The 16,540-nt window shown below is 35.9% G+C and overlaps 1 protein-coding gene across 3 annotated transcripts in view; it reads right to left on the bottom strand.

Moving 5' to 3' along the window:
* The window catches only part of LOC150082168 (uncharacterized), a 149,200-nt gene that overhangs the window by 39,248 nt on the left and 93,412 nt on the right, over positions 1 to 16,540 (bottom strand). For all 3 annotated transcript variants that reach the window (XM_090379150.1, XM_090379151.1, XM_090379152.1), the window contains exons 8-9: positions 12,887 to 13,054; positions 8,698 to 8,959 (exon numbers count right to left, since the gene is read on the bottom strand). In XM_090379150.1, the coding sequence (XP_090235276.1) occupies positions 8,698 to 8,959; positions 12,887 to 13,054 (430 nt within the window). The remainder of the gene's footprint in view (positions 1 to 8,697; positions 8,960 to 12,886; positions 13,055 to 16,540) is intronic.

The following is a 16,540-nucleotide window of genomic DNA, read 5'->3' as shown; positions in this document are numbered from 1 at the left end:
TTCATAGGATGTCGCCAGTGGATCTGTGAAATTGGTCTCCAGGTGGCGCTCGAAACAGATTATTATTAAACCTATTCTGTTCGTCTTACTACCATTGGGATGATATACTCTGGTATATACAAATAAGAAAGGACACTTTAGAGCCTATTTGCAAAATATAATCTGATTTTTCTAAATATAGTCACACTTAAACATAGCTCCCCTGCATAACCTGTATGGACCATGGGAAGCTGTCTTGGGGTTAAGTTTTTTGTGACGTTGCAAATTCAGTAATTTCCTAAGTAGCTCTGACATTTCCAAGTCCATGAGCTATAGAATACACCTATCTTTATCATGGTGTGCGTGTTTCGCCAAAACTTCCTTCAGGAAATGTCAGATTATCGATTTAGATTAGAAGGAAATCCTCAAGTCTTAAAGACTGATGCTTGTCGATGTTTTCCTTTCATACAGATACAGATGGCCATGAATAATTTTGCCGTCCCTCTTTTGCAACGCTCCAATATTTTAGAGGCTACACTCTGTTATTGCACAACCCATAACATTAGGATTTGTCTTTGGAGTGATGATATTTAAACGAGGGCTGTATGATAATGTTTCACCAACGTTCTCTGAGCAATTTTCCTTCTAAATATATTCTCCGTACTCTTCATCAGTTATATTATCAATAGTAACAATATATGCAGAGTATCCATAGCAACATGAATATTTGATTAGTTAAGAAAGGAGCAAGTATTTGCGAATGTTAACATTGTGGCCTAAACTTTGAGGCCGTTCTGAACCTGGATCAATGAACAAAGTACATCATCCCATAAAGATAACTAGAAGTACTATAATATTCATCAGATTGTGCTACGCAATAAATGGCATCTTAAATTATAATATTTCTGAAAGCAGGTATGTAATTAGCGAGTTTGGTTTCTTTGTAAACGTATTTCTTTTTTTCATGCCTTCTAACTTGTACAGGTGCGTGCTTTTTTTCAGCAGTTCTGTGCTATTTATACAGAAAAATGATTACATTTGTCTGTACCTGTTCTATTTAGGTATTCTATACTATATTAACAAAAGAACCTAAGCGTTAAAACGTTCTTTAACGTCACATTGGTTTTTTTTTCCTGTCCTGCTAAATTTTTCTCATTTCTATACTTCCTTCTAAAATTGGTGTTAAGTTTATAAAGAAAATTTATTTAACTTTAAGGCAATTTTTAAATATTTATCTAAAATTTAGAGGCATTTTAAGCTTGAAAATAAATTTTATAATTCTATAAATAGCTTATAAATGTGCTATTTAAAGAATTTTTTAAAAAAAATTCTGTACCTATTATAATTAGGTATTCTACACCTAAAATATTAGGTATTATATACCTTAAATATTAGATATTCTATACCTAAAATATTAGGTATTCCAGGTATTCAACACCTGAATTAGCAAAATAACCTAAGCGTTAAAATTATCTATGACGTCACTTTCGTGTTTTTTCTTGTCCTGCTAAATTTTTCTCATTTTTATATTTCCTTCTACTAGCAAATTACATCTAGTGTAAAAATTGGTGCTCTTAAGTTTATGAAGAAAATTTATTTAAATTTAAAAAAATTTTAAATGTTTATCTAAAAATTTAGAGGAATTTTAAGCTTAAAAATAAATTATATAATTAGTTTCATAAAAGTGAAAAATATTTTTAATCATTTAATGAAAAGATTGGGTCTGTGTATGACCTCTTTTAATTTTGAATGTCATTATGGCAAAAAGTTTTAGATATAGTTTGGGATGTACGAATAAAAGTTTCATGCATAGTTTTAGTTACTCAAGAATGTAATTAATTTGTTTCATGTAAAAGTTTCATAATAGTTTCATGTAAAAGAATTCCTAAAATGTTGGTTGCCTTGGTGACTGCTGCCTAAGTAACGATCATCTCCATCTACTTACTGATTTACAATTCGTGAAGTTTGGAAGTTGGTAAAATAAACCGCTCTTATATATTTTATTTTTTTGTTGATCTTGCTTTCAGAAATATTGCAATTTAAATATAAGGAAAACCGAGAATAGGTTTTAATACTTTAAACTCAGTTTAAATAACTGTAGTTTCTTTTACTGGAAAATTTCACATTCCACGTGACAGGTGTGACATCATTATTGTCATGTAAGAAACAAAGGTGTTTCTAATATGAAAATAACGAATCTATTATATAATTCTACTATATTTCATAAAACTTTTTAAAATAAAACAGAGGGTAAAAGCTACTTAAATCTATATATATTTTTTTAAAAGAAAGGATCTTTCTTAGAATCGAAGGATTATCATTAAACAAATTTCTCTTAACAAGTCAATGACCAATTTCCAATTTCTGTGCTGAAATCGTTCGCAACAGCTGAAATCGAATTAAAATCCTTTTTTTAAAATAATCAATAATTGGAATTTTTTGAAAAAAAATACGCATTATTTACTGTACTGGATTTATTTCATTAAAATATGCAAAAATGATTGAATTTTAAGTTATAAAATGTTTAAACTAAAAATAGTTTTTTAATTAAAAAAGTTTAGGTAAAAGTTATTTATCCAGTATTTTCTTTTCTAAGACGAATGTTATCCGTATCAATAGAGAATAACTGAGAAGTATTAGTCATACTGTTTAATATAATTCTCACTCATTTGGTGCTCTTAACTTTATTTTAATTTCTATAGATCATTTTTAATTTCTAAAGTGCTTTTACCCTCCGCATATGGTTATTTTTTAATAACTTTAGAAATAGGTGAATCTAACAAGATTTATTTGTCTTATGATTTTACAATGTTGCATCTTGGTTTAGAGTTTGGAGTTCTATATTTGACGCTTTATTTTCCTCGTAATGGAAAAAATAAATAATTTGTTTGCTAATAAAAGCATTTAATGTGCAATTTTATTAATTATTAATTAAAATAAACGAGCTTTTTTATGCAGAGTTTCCTAAACTCTGTGGTGGGGCACGAACTGTTAGAATAAAACAAAGGAATAAAATAATAATAATAATGATGGATTTTTATTAATTGAACTTTTTTAATAATTGAACAAAATATTAAGAGTTTATATATTCAAAGTAAACAACATTGTATTATAATAAAAATTATATACAGAATAATTTTATATCTTTTTTTTATACAAGGGGAGTGCACAGAAGACGCTCCTTTAATTTAATGGGGTTAAAATTCGTAAAAGATCACACCACAGAATCGCATAATTCTTAGCTTAGGCAGCTGATTTTCATTATTATATTTTAATTTTTTTTAAGGTAGATGCAACACTGTTTCGAAGAAAATTTGTTTTCTTTAGGATATAAATGTGGACTGTTAGTGTTACCAGAATACCTAGTACCTGAATATTCTATCCATACCTATAAGCAAATTTGGGATAGCCCGCAGTTAGCTAATGTATTCAAAAGTGTATGATGTGGGATAGCATGCATTAAATATAAAACGGAAACAAAATTAACATATAAAAAAATAATAAAACAAAAGAAATAAAATGCAAAAACTTAAAAAAGAAGCCACCAATGAAAATAACTTATAAAAAACATTTTACAGAAAACATTTCATCATTCAATAATTACTTTAAAATTATTAGATAATTAAATTGATCAAAGAGACATTAAGACATAAACATTTTTAAAAGCTATTAATCATAAATTAATATTATTAAAACATTTAAAAATTCATAAAATATTATTTATTATGCAAAAAAATGTTACTCGTGTTAAAAAGTAATAATTATTAAGCAGAAAAATTCGAAGGTATCCCCGTGGACAGAAAATTCTATCAATGAAGATGTTGATCGTGAAATGTGATGCGAATTGTAAAAGAGACAGCCAAATAAAAAATTGTTAAACGTAGCTCTTCTCTGTTATAAGAATAATTAAAATAATTTTTATTAGAGGGACATTAATTAGTCATCCAGTAGATTATAAGTGTATATTATTGTGTTGTTGTTGTGCCACAACAACAAAACAATAATATACATCAGTATATTATTGGCATCAGTATATTGTATTTGTAATTGAGTGTATTCTGTGGTCTGGTTGTTTGTTTGCCTGCTGGATGAAAAACTGTAGTTCCGAAGAGAAACGATGCAAATCTTTCCCCAAAACAACTAACTCTACCATGGTATAAATGAAGCCAATAAAAATAATGGCAACATTCTTAGAAGGGGTCTTTTGATGCTTTAAAGGTACTTAATAGAATTACCATCCTTCAGAGAAATTATTGCTTTAGAAAGCCTTAGAAATATAAAGAGCAAACATTTGAGTGTGTCCAGAGTTTTCCATGGAACTTGTTCAGAGATGAGTTAGTCAAGGTTCAGACATTAGTCAAGGTGTTGCCAATGCATCTGACCTGACGCAATCTATGTCGTTAATTAGATGCAGGGACGGAGGGTAAGAGACGTACACCACCCGACCTTGTAATTTGTGCTGGCATCATATCCGTAATGAAAGAACAGTTCAAATTTTCAGACACGAACTTAAAATATTTGTCCATGAAATATTTAATCCTTGGTTTAAAAGACTGCATTTTACTTTATGTTTTGAAAAGCCAGTGTTTTAAGTTTATATAAGTAATTATACCTAATGTTCTTGTTGGTGTAATGATATAAAATGTTCAATTCTTTTTATTTTTATAAAAAAAAATATATTCTTTGGATACTAATTGTCGCTCCAACATAGGCCTGCGTATTTAAACTTGTAAAATGGGATTTTTAATGTACTGCGTTATATTCCTTGAGATTGCCATGCAGATTTTAAAACTGGCATCCGTTTTCTATTGCCTAAGGATTTTATAGAAATTGGGAAAAAGGAAAACACTTTTTTCTTTATAGGTGAAAATCTTTCCGACGCCGAAATGAAGCTTGAAAATGTCAATCAATAAGATGGACTTCCATATCGATGTCAGTAGGGTGGTATCTCTCCTTCACTAGCTTATAAGTTGGTTTTGCATTAACAACACCTACCTAATCCCTCTTGGGGCCACCTTTTTCCTGTAATACGGGTCATGCACGTCTCGGCATGGACTCCACAAGGTGTTACAGGGTGTCCCGTGGTAGTGCTACCCTTGCGTTTCACAATGTGTCCAGTAATGCCTGTACATACTCAGGTAGATGGTCATAGCATCGAATGCCCTTTTCCAGTAGGTCCCGAACATGTTCAATTGGGTTGAGATCGGCTGGCCATTGGAGGACGCAGAATTCATTGCCATGTTCCTGAAATCTGTTAGCAACCTACAGGGCCTTCGGCATGGCGCGTTATCTCGTTGATAGATGCCGGAATTGTCTGGATACTCTGCCATCATGAAGAGATGCACTTAATCGGCGAGGAGAGAAACGTCCCATCGAGCCGTTGATTCACAATGATCAGAAGACCCTGAGCACGGCACGAAAACAGTTCCCAAATAATAACACTACAGAGTCCAGCTTGCCGAACAACAGTGCATCGAAGTGCCAAGAACTCATGCTGCTTTCTACAAATGCAAACACATCGATCAGCATTATAGAGTTTAAATAGGATTCACCAGATCAAGCGACAGATTTCCACATGTCGGTGGTCAATGTTGGGGCTGACTATCCATGCAGGGCGCAGTTTCTTTTGTCTCGCAGTGAGCATGGGTACCTGTGATGGCTATCGACTGCCATGGTCTATACGAGCTAATCTTGTCGCATAGTCCATGTGATTATTGGGCTTGCTGTTCCTACGTTGTACTGGGTGGTTAGATGGGCCACTGCACTGCGTTCGCTGTTGAGCCAGTCAAAATAGACTCGTGACACCACAGAAAGGGAGCATTTAACCAGGTGTTGGCTGTTGTCAAAATACTGGCACCGGCACGTCTTGTCCCCACAATCATTCACGTTCGAAGTCGGAAAAACTCGACGCCGACCTATTCTTCTTCACAGATACTCAAAATGTGATCCCACGTGCGCGAACTACAGTATTAGCCGTTCTTAGTCTTATATTAGCTGTTCCCGACTATGAGCCTTCACCAGCGTCACAGACCAATCCATTCCTACACAAGAGGAAGAGTGGGGGGGGGGGGATATTGCTAATGCAAAGTTAACTCAGCGTAGTAGTCGCAAGCTGAAGTGATGAATCTAGAGAAGAACAATAGAGTGAACATGAAAGTTGTGAGTCGTATATAACAAAATGGCAGGAAGATATTCGGCAGCCAGTTCCCCGTCTCTTCAGAGGAAAGCGATAAGGCACTCCAGCATGGCGAAGATAACTCCTAGGTTGATTTCCGCAGCCGAATTTCTCTTTCTCTTTCTTCCCAGTTATTTTCATTGACTTTTTATATACGACACACAACTTCCATCTCACTCCACTAGGCGAACTTTATTTTATTCTTCTCTAAATTCGTCATTTCAGATTGTGATGACTTTAAGCTAGTAAGGAAGACATATTGTCTCACTAGCATTTTGGAATTCTGACTTCTTTAATTTCATTTATGAAATCTAGATTTCTTAGAATAAATTCTAGGCGTTCTGATCTCAAAAATGAGTATTTCGTTGTTTTAATTTTATACATTTACGCCAGACGTCTCTCTTGAAACACCAGCAGTAATCTGTGCTGCCTCTTGTGGGGTTTTATTTTAATCTCCTTTATATCTTCGTGAAATCGCTCTCCCTGTTCTTCTTCAACAGAAACCAATAGGAGAGTCTCCCAGCCCTCCTACACCTTGCATTTTGATATTCAACAATACTTTCTCAATTGGCATCTTTCTTGTTCCTGAAGAAGTTGTGGATAACATTTCTGACACCAGTCCATTCTTTTGTTTTAACTGTGGTTAACGTGCTGGTCTAAAAGTTAACTTTCTTATGTGTATCCCAACGAAAATGCCTTCTTTGATCTTAGATATTCCTTGAGCGGCATAGTGCGTGGGTTTATTTGAAAATAATAAGGCACTCAAACTTACGTTGGTTTAATTATGTTTATTTGAATTGGAAATATGTACATAATGGAGTCAAACGTTTCGTGATATTTTCTTACCTCTTCTTCAGTGACTACAAGGACAATAACTAAGGGTTATTATTATGGATTTCTTAAAAATTCTAGTAGAATTAGATTTCTAAAATTGTTTAGTAAATCAAACTTCAATATTCGTCGAATTAGATCGATCGCAGTTTGATTTATTAAAAAAATTAGAAATTTAATTCTACCAGAATTTTTAAGAATTCCATAATAATAGCCCTTAGTTACGATCATTACAGTCACTGAAGAAGTGGTAAGAAAATACCACGAACGAATCTTAAATGGATCAAATAGGACTTTTTGGATCTACCAGATTTTTAAACCAGCAGAAGGGTCTTTGTCCAATGATAATTTCGTGCTTTTCTGTCCAATTTACACAAGAAACGTGGCATTTTAATATAACCTGATTGCTGATCCAAAAAAAAACAAAAAACAAAACATAAATAAAACCTTCAAGTTTCCACAAAGTCACATTCTTTCTATAAATTATGTCCTTTGTATTTAACTTTATTAAGAAGAAGAAATGTGTCTGGTTTGTTTATACAACCTTTTTGTTGCCCTTCTGCAATACAAAAATTGCACAGAGATAACATGGCCTTCCTTATATTGTTTTGTATAAATTAAAATACACTGCTCGACAAAAATTTGGTATGGTAGTTGACCATAGAACAACGATGAAATGAAGAGACAGAAAGAAGCTGTGGAGAGGTATAAAGGACATTTATAGGGGTTGTATAAGAATTGTCAAGAAGCTTACTTTACAGAAGTCCATACAAGATGCTGGAAAACATCGCCATATGACATCAACACGACGTATGATCCCCTCCGATGGCTAAAAAGGCCTGACAGCGGTGGACCATGCTGGATATGTGTGCCTATAAGATTCTGTGGCAACAAATCCCATTCTTCCACCACCTGAGCTTACCAAGTGATCGAAGAGTTGACTGTTGGCGTGCCCATGCGACGCCCAAGGGCTTCCCACACATGTTCGATCGGATTTAAGTCTGCTGATCGTGCTGGCCACGGCAGTCGTTGGATATCTTCAGTTTCAAGGTATTCCTCCACCACTCTATGTGTAGTGTTGTGGAAAATGCATATGTAATGGAGAAGAAAATGGATGGAAATTCTGACCTCAGCATACAAGAATTACTAAAAGACATTAGTCGGATTGCAAACCTGCAGAGTTTACACCTATCCTCAGTTATTTTGAAATGGATAATAATATTTTAAATAAATATGTACGTACTCATTTTTGTAGTGCGCATGATCGTTTTAAAAATAACTTTTTAGGAATGTGAATGTGAAGACTGATAAGAAAGAGAATGCTTTACTGTTTGTGCAAATAAAAGCATGAACGAATGTATAATGTAGTTCAATCCAGGCCGGGTGAGAATACAAAAAATACTTATGTTTGTAACGTGCTTGGGTTTCTACAATTTCTACAAAAGGAACAGACTTTTAAGAGCATTAAAAAGAAATTAAATGAATTTTCAAAGAATTTATTTAAACTCTTTTTTATTGCCACTAAAGTACGTTTATAACTGGAGACTGTGGTCAATGCATGTACTGCTATCATTATTTATGTACCGAGAAATAGTTCCTTTCCTAATATCGGTTTTGCGTGTTGGTGGGGGTTTTATCGCTGGTCTTTAATGTCCCCCCACCCTTTCCCTGCCCTGTGACATTTCAGCAAACATGGAAGTAATTTCACATACCTACGTCCTCTGGCCTATGGTTCTTGATTATCTCTGCCAGCCTGAGGTTTCCGGCTATTACCGCCACCTGGTGTGGGTTTTGATTGGCATAGTTGAGAGCACCTTTATCAGCGCCACGGAAGAGAAGCACTCGGGCACAGCTTTCTTGGTCGTTGACGGCACATACGTGAAGAGGGGTGTTCCCACTGGCATTGCGGGCGTTCATATCAGCACCATAAAACAGCAGGTGTTCTAGATGTTGGACTAACCCGTACTTGCACGCCTGTAACAAAACAGAGATCAACACGGTATAACTTTCATATCGAAAACAAAACTTTATGCGCAGGAAAATAACAATTTATAGTCGGAAACTGAAAACACTTTCAGGGGCATTTTGAATTCCCATCCTTCACAAAAGCGACAGTTTCTGGAGTCCAAGATCCCTTAATATTAGTGTTTTGCGAATCTCATCTGAAAGAAATCAGTCCCGAAGAACAATTCAGTGTTTTAAACACCAACCTATGCACCCTCCGTGACTGTATAGGGGGTTTTTCTACTTGTTACTCGTTTGAAGGGGCTTGGGTTCAGTGATGAGAAGAATTCTTTATGGCCTCTTCAATCTTGAGATGAAATTTATGTAAAAAGGTATCAATAATCGACATTTTCAAATTTGAAAGCAAATAACTTCTCTCCAAAAAGTATCCGGACTCACTTCAGTAGCGTGTCACCCCTTCCCGTTTGGCCACAATGACGTTCCATCCTCCTGGGTAGGCTTTGCACCAGACCACAGCAGATATCGTCCTCCATTGCGTCTACAGAACAGCGACCAGTTGAGGTACTGATGTGGGATCTGTTGGTCTAGCGCTCCCACTCGATTTTCCAGTTCATTCCAAAGGATTGAAATCAGACGCTGCGCCGGTCCTTCTAACTTTTGTACTTTCATGTCCACAAACCATTCTCGAACAGCACCCAGTGGTATGAGGCATTATCCTGTTGATAGAAACATGGATCTCTACAAAAGAACCGCCACATCGATGGATGTCCAAAATATTAACGTAGGCATCGATGTTTATGGTTCCTCACATATACACCAAGATTCTAGGCCATACCAGGAGACTCATCCCCCATACCATGAACTCACCCTCTCAGAACTTACTGCTGGCACAATGTACTCTGGCATCATCAACACATTGTAAGACATAAATTCTTACAAATGTATTCTCTTAGTAAGAATAAAAAAGATATTTCCATTAGTGGGAGTGGAGTCCAGTTCTGGAAGGGTCCCTCTATGTAGTGAAGAGTGAAGAGACCTCTGTGTTAGGAGAGAAAGAATCGAAAAGAGTAAAGTAAAATGGTACTTGTCTCGTCCAGTTACTCCTTAAGCAGTAACATTATTAGGGAAAGTTTAGCTTATCTGTTGTGGGGCATGTTCCTGTGCTAGAAGTTAATCCGGAAGCTGAGTAACAAGTCAGTCAGATAGTGCCCCTGGCTCCTATTATTGCTGTGGTAATTTCCTTCAGTATTAACAGAGAACTGTTCCTGAAATAAGAGAGAACTGGAAGAGCTACATGGCAGGATTCAACTAAGAAGAGAGACTTCACCGCACTCCATGGAGAGAATCCATACAAATAAATCCCACCGTGAAAGAGAAGGAACGTAAGTCCTCTGAACTGTGTTGTATTGGAAAGGGTGCTTAGATAAAATTGTAGATTATTTTAGAGTAAGGTTGAAGTTGAAGAAATTACGAGAAATATAAGGAAATTTTTAGTATTGAGTTCGTTTATTGGTTGAAGTTGTAAAGAGAATTGATATTGCAAAATTAAGAGATATATAATGAATTGACAGTATTAAATTAGCTTATTAAATTAGCTGTTGTGAAGAGAATTGATATCGCTGATTAAGAGAAATATGAGGAAGTGATTAAGGTTGATGTTATTATTTTAACTCAATCAGACAGCTTGTGGACCTTAGTGCTTGAGGAGAGCTGTTGTGTTAAAATAATGACAATTACCACTGACGGAAATGAAGGTAGGGTACACTGTCAGTAATTGCACTAATCGAGACATCCGTAATAGCATCCCTCTCGAAATCAGTCAGCTGAGCTCGGCGTGCCACGAAGAGGAAGTAAACAGTATTGCCACCCATGTGGTTTTGTAAGAATTGAGAATGGTGAAGAAATTGACTTTCTCATTTTGGGTTGCGTGAATTTTGAATCGTCCTCTATAATACAGAACTGGCTGCAAAATACTTGAATCCAAAGAACTACCACTGATCAAGAACACATTTTTGAAGGCCTTGCTGAAGATTAGGCAAATAAGATTTAAATTTAAAGTTGAAATAGTCCTTTTTTATTTTCTGCAATACTGGCATATTCCAAATCCTCATGGTCGAAGATTTCAGGTTTCAGAACTGTCCTGAAAAAAAATATTGGGACACTAAATAAAGAAACAAAGGTTAGGAAAGGGAAAACTTTTGAGTATATAAACTTTGAATGCGTCATTAAAGCACGCCGATGTGAGCTTTAAAGGTCTTTGTTACTGGAACTACAGTAACAAGGACCTTAAGACTCTAACGGTCCTTGTTACTGGAACTACAGATAAGATTTTCAAGGAGATAAGCTTAGATTTAACAATTAACTTAACATATGATTTCTTGAGATCATGGTATCTATCTCTTAATTGCTGCACTCGCTTCCTCAGCAGACCAAGACGTTCTAAGCCTCTAGTAGATCTTGCGCGCATGATGGACAGCATGTCTGGCTTCAGATATTGAATTCCACTAAGGCTTCACTTTACTATGTCGAGTTCTGATTCTACTAGTAGAATTAGTCGCTTTTAATGGCTATTATGGATGGAAGAGGCCATTTCAGTGGCAGCTAAAGAATCATCAGTAGACCAGACAATAGAAAGTTCTGGAATAAGTACATTACTAAACCTTTCTCAGTTGATATATTAGTCCGAGAATATTTAGAAAGTGTGTTTGAGTTTACTCTCCAAAATAACTGGGTTGGAAAAAGTACTTCGACTAGTGAGATGGTTAGAAGTTGTTTTATCCACCAGAACTTTTCAGATAAAAGGGATACGATGAGGGAGGAGTCATGGTAACATTAATATTGGAAGAACGTTAAAAATAACAAAAAGCATAAGGCATGTCTGGCAAATTGTTTACAACTAGTGAATCCTGAGATGAAATCATCTAATAATTGTCATCTGGCAGCAACGATTGAGCTGAACTAGGAGGAGGATTTACCGTTACAGTCTTCGCCTATACACTTTACAATTACTGAGCATTCTCAGTGTAGTCGAGAAACGACAAATGAGGTTACAAATCTTGAGACAAAGGGCAATATATAGAGAAAAAAATATAAACAGAACTCAAACTGTCTGAAACCAGTCCACAAGAAACATTGTGTGCAAAGTGCAGTAATCATTGTGACTTCTAAAAGGTCATTGAAAACAATAATAGCTGCTCCAGGAGAAGAATGATTAGCAGAAGTAATCCTGGACGAAATGGGATATCCTAATTCATTCAAGAGTCCTAGGCAATAGGGCTTTTGAATGAGTGGAAGATTAACTGAATCTTCGATAGAAACTTGACGAATTTATCAGCAACTGCCCTTGTTGTTGTTGTAGGGTTTTAGGAGCATCAGCGACTAAGGCCATATTGCTTCTTATATACTATCTGGTCGATTTTCTGTTTGCTGGATGAAAAATCAGAATTTTCGGGAGGAAAAAAAACCACGCAACCTTCACCTGAGACCACTAACTCAGCTACGTTGTGAAAAAGACCCATAAAAATTCACCATGCTTTGAACTGATGTCTTTCCATCCAGTGTAGGGAGGAGGGCGATTCTACCAACTGTGCTATAAGAGTGAATGTGTTACAGAAGTCTTCTTTTTAATACATTTAATACTTTCAGACTATTATTTGAAAATACAGTACTGAAAAAATAATTTAACCGCTGTATGGCATTATCATTTATTTATTTTAATTGTGAATTTTATTACTAATAACAGTTAAATTTAGTTAGCCACAAGGCAATGCAAGCTAAGAACAATAAATAAACAAATTTTTCTACATGGTTCTTCCACCATTAAAACAATCATTATTATGAATCTTCTCTAATGTATACTTTTCATTATATTCCGGTAATTATCAATTATAAATACCAATCAATTTATTTGGAGTGAATAAATAGCGCCTCGCTTACCTGATGGACCTCCTGCCACCCATGTGGGTCCGCTGAGCCGACAGTAGCGTGGTCATGAAGAAGAATCTCGGCGAGTTGAGAGTCGCTGCTGTACAGTACGGAATAATAGAGGGGGGTCAGACCTCGCATGTCCTTGTAGTTCGGGGAGGCACCAAGGTCAAGCAGCGTCTAGGGGAAAGATAAAAGAGCGCATAAAATTTCAAAGCTCATCAGTAAGTTCCCGACGTTGCGTCGGCCTCTAAAGTGTGGTGGGCGGATTGAAATGAACTGCTAATGTTAAAGGAATGGTCCCAACAGCATATTAACGAGGTCCCCATGCACGTGACTCACCTACTGCGTTCCCTATTCATCCTTTGTACGTTGTATACGTTTTCTTTTGTTCTACACTCGGAAGGCAGAAAGCTATTTCATACATTTCAGAAGAATACAGACGGCGGCTTTGCACTTACTAAACATTAAATGCTGCAAGAAAATGCAGCTTAAGCTGGAATGCCAGAACGCGGTGATATACACTCACTGGCCAAAAAATGAGAAATCTTTTTGAAATAGGCGTAGGCAAATTTTCACGTGGTATGGTCACAAGTTTCTGCTGGAGTTGAAGAATCTGGGATTTGGAAGTCGTGTGCTTATTAGGAGACCCACTTCTTTCTGCAAAAGAATCGAAAAATTTGACTGGAATGGTGTCACTAATGCCAAGACTGGATTGTGGAACAGTGGAAAATGATAATGTGATCTGACGAGTCTCCATTTGCACTTTTTTTTTTTTTTTGCAATGTCAAGGTGATAGTGTCCCATAAACCTAATGAAGCCATCCATTCAGACTGTCTCGTGTCCACTACTCGAGTGGTATCATGGCCGTGTTATCTCCAATAAATATGTTTCTGTCGTATTGGGCCAACTTCACCCTACACTACTTAATTTTTACTTGGATTGTGATGGATTCTTTTACAACGACAATGCAACTATTTGTATGAATGCTTCGAGGAACATTCCTAATGTTTGTAACATCTACCCTTGTCGCCTAATTCTCCAGATGAACCCAATTGAGAATGTCTGAGACATGTTGGAAAGGGAAGTTCGGCTTCGCAGTTCGGAAACCCACCAGAATACAGCAGTTAATAAATATCCTGAGGGAAGACTAGTCAAATCTGGAGACAAGCTCCACCAGACACCTAGTGGAATCCATACCACTACGTTTTTCCTGAATTAAGGGCTGTAATTCGGGCAAAAACGTGGTCCCTCCAACTAGTATTGAATAAAGATTCAAGATGTATTATACGTTTTTAGCCAGTGAGTGTAGAACTTATTGATCAACGATAATTGATACAACCAGAAATAGGAACCCGTGTGCAGTTTCTTACTTAAGCATCTTTTTATTCGTACATCTTTAATAAGTGGGTCTTTGATATAGATGCCTCAATCCATGACTCAATCCATTCTTCTTACCATAGCTTGTCAGCCCCTTGGTATGAAAAGGGAGAGGTAATCTGAGAAATTCTCAGAGTTAGTAAATATTCGCAACAAATGAGATTGATTTTAGCATTTGAGTCATGTTTTTCATTGTCTCAAAATAATATTAATTAATTTTTTAAATTATTTTATTTGGTTACAATTTTTAAAGATCAATGCGTTTTTTCATTTAAACGAAATTCAACAACTTTCAAATATATAAAAAAGTAAAAACAACGTGTTAAAAATAAAATAATTTTAATAATTAAAAATTAAATGATTATATTTTTAAATTTTATGACCTATTTTGAATCTTGATTATTTTTGCTCTTTAATTTTTTATTTTTAAATATCGTATGAAATTTTTAAATACTAATTTGAAACAGACGATAAATTTAAATTATATTTAAAACAATTTATAAATAAAAAAAATTAAATACTTTAAAGCATTTAGTTAAAAGTAGAAAGGCGCAGAACTTAAAATATTCAAACTGAGATAAGCCATAGCCGAGTGGTCAGGGGTGCAGGTGCATAAGTACACAGGGTGGACGCAAGGGGGAAAAACTCTGGAAAGTGAAAAAGGGACTGGAGGAGAGAGATGAGGAGTAGAGGAACAGATGAAGATAAAGAAGGTGAATGATAAGAAGACTTTCCACTTGGAAATAGGAAGTTAAAGGGATAGAGGGACACCCCTGTGGAAGAGCCCATCCACCACAGTGGAGGAGGGCTGTTAAGAGCAGGAAAAGACTTCTGGTGGTAGAGCTCATCAGAAGAAAAGGTTGGGATGGAGGGTGGGGAAGGGAGAAGAGGATTGGATGCCCTACATCCAATAGGATATAGGGCATCCAATGCTCTTAGGATCTTATCATCCAATCCGACATAGGATGCCCTGGCATCCTACCCCGACATAGGATGCCAGGGCATCCTATGTCGGGGTAGGTGATCGCACTCGGGACATTCAATGCGTCTCTGGCAGTAAATAGATAGTGCATCACAGGTTTCAGCAATTTGCTCATTGTATATGGTTCTATAGTCCTACTGGTTGGTCCTTCGGCTACTGGCCTTGGACTTAATGGAAGCCCTGTCTGAGATCCGTTCTTCCAAAGTTTGTAAAATAATATTTTGTTGATTATACCCAGTTTTTGTTGATAATGCCACCGTAATTTTTAATCAGTTGATAGCTTTTTTGAATTTCCTTTCCGGGAATTACTTTCAGAGGAATCACGCCAATTCCTCAAGACAATTCTTTGTACGACAGTTTGGTGCATGGCAATTTGATGTATTCGACAATTTGGTGAAAGACAAATTGGTGGCTACAATAGTTCGGTTGAGTACGAAGATTCAGTGCAATCTTTGGGAGAATTCAACTGTGTGACAAAGCAAGGCAGAAAATGCAAACAGATTGAAAATTGGGATACAAGAGAACCTTGTACGCACTTTACTTTCGCATCTGTAAGTTGCATTTTTTAGGAAATACACATGGGAGCGTGGGTTGTTCCAGAGACCAAAAGTAGAGATCATTAATCGATGGCCGGCTGGGTAATGCGCATCTTCTGGGTTAAGGGTAGGAGAGTAAGCTTCCCTAGAGATTATGTAGCAGTTGGAACTGGAGCTCAAGTGCCCTACATGAAAAGCACTAAAGTGATAATCTCCATTCCCGTTCCTTTCATCTAGTTTTTGCGCACGTTTCTTCCAGCTTCCCAACCCTCAACCAATTCATGCTTCTGGAAAAGCATAGGATTCAATTGAGTAGACATGTTAAAAAATAATAATAATCATATGTGGATTAAAGGAACATGGACGGAGTCATGCTGAAATATCCACTTTCCAATCTGTCTATGAGAAGAATTGGCGTGAATCCTTTTATTCAAAATAAATGGATAAAAAATATATTATTTTCTTTTTACTCACTTTCTGTATTCCTCCTTTCTAAGTCACCAAAATTTCTCATCTTTCCTAAACTTCTCACTGCACTGATTTTGTTAATTTGTGATCTCTGCGTGATACACTGAATTGTGTATCTTAGTTTCGTTTTAATAATCTCCAGTTCAGCTTATAACTTGTATTAATCAAGTTTTCGATGAAGGTTCAATTTTTTTTCTTTACTTTTCTTCTTCTAACTTTTCCCTCGTTCAGTTTGTAAAGCCTTGAGTAGTTAAGTCTCTTTTGGATGTCAACAAATTCTTTTCACCAACATCTCTTGTT

This window comes from Mastigoproctus giganteus, chromosome 8, assembly GCF_048544385.1.
Source record: "Mastigoproctus giganteus isolate SK-2022 chromosome 8, ASM4854438v1, whole genome shotgun sequence".
Classification (NCBI taxonomy): domain Eukaryota; kingdom Metazoa; phylum Arthropoda; class Arachnida; order Uropygi; family Thelyphonidae; genus Mastigoproctus; species Mastigoproctus giganteus.
This window is presented reverse-complemented; position numbering and strand designations above follow the sequence as displayed.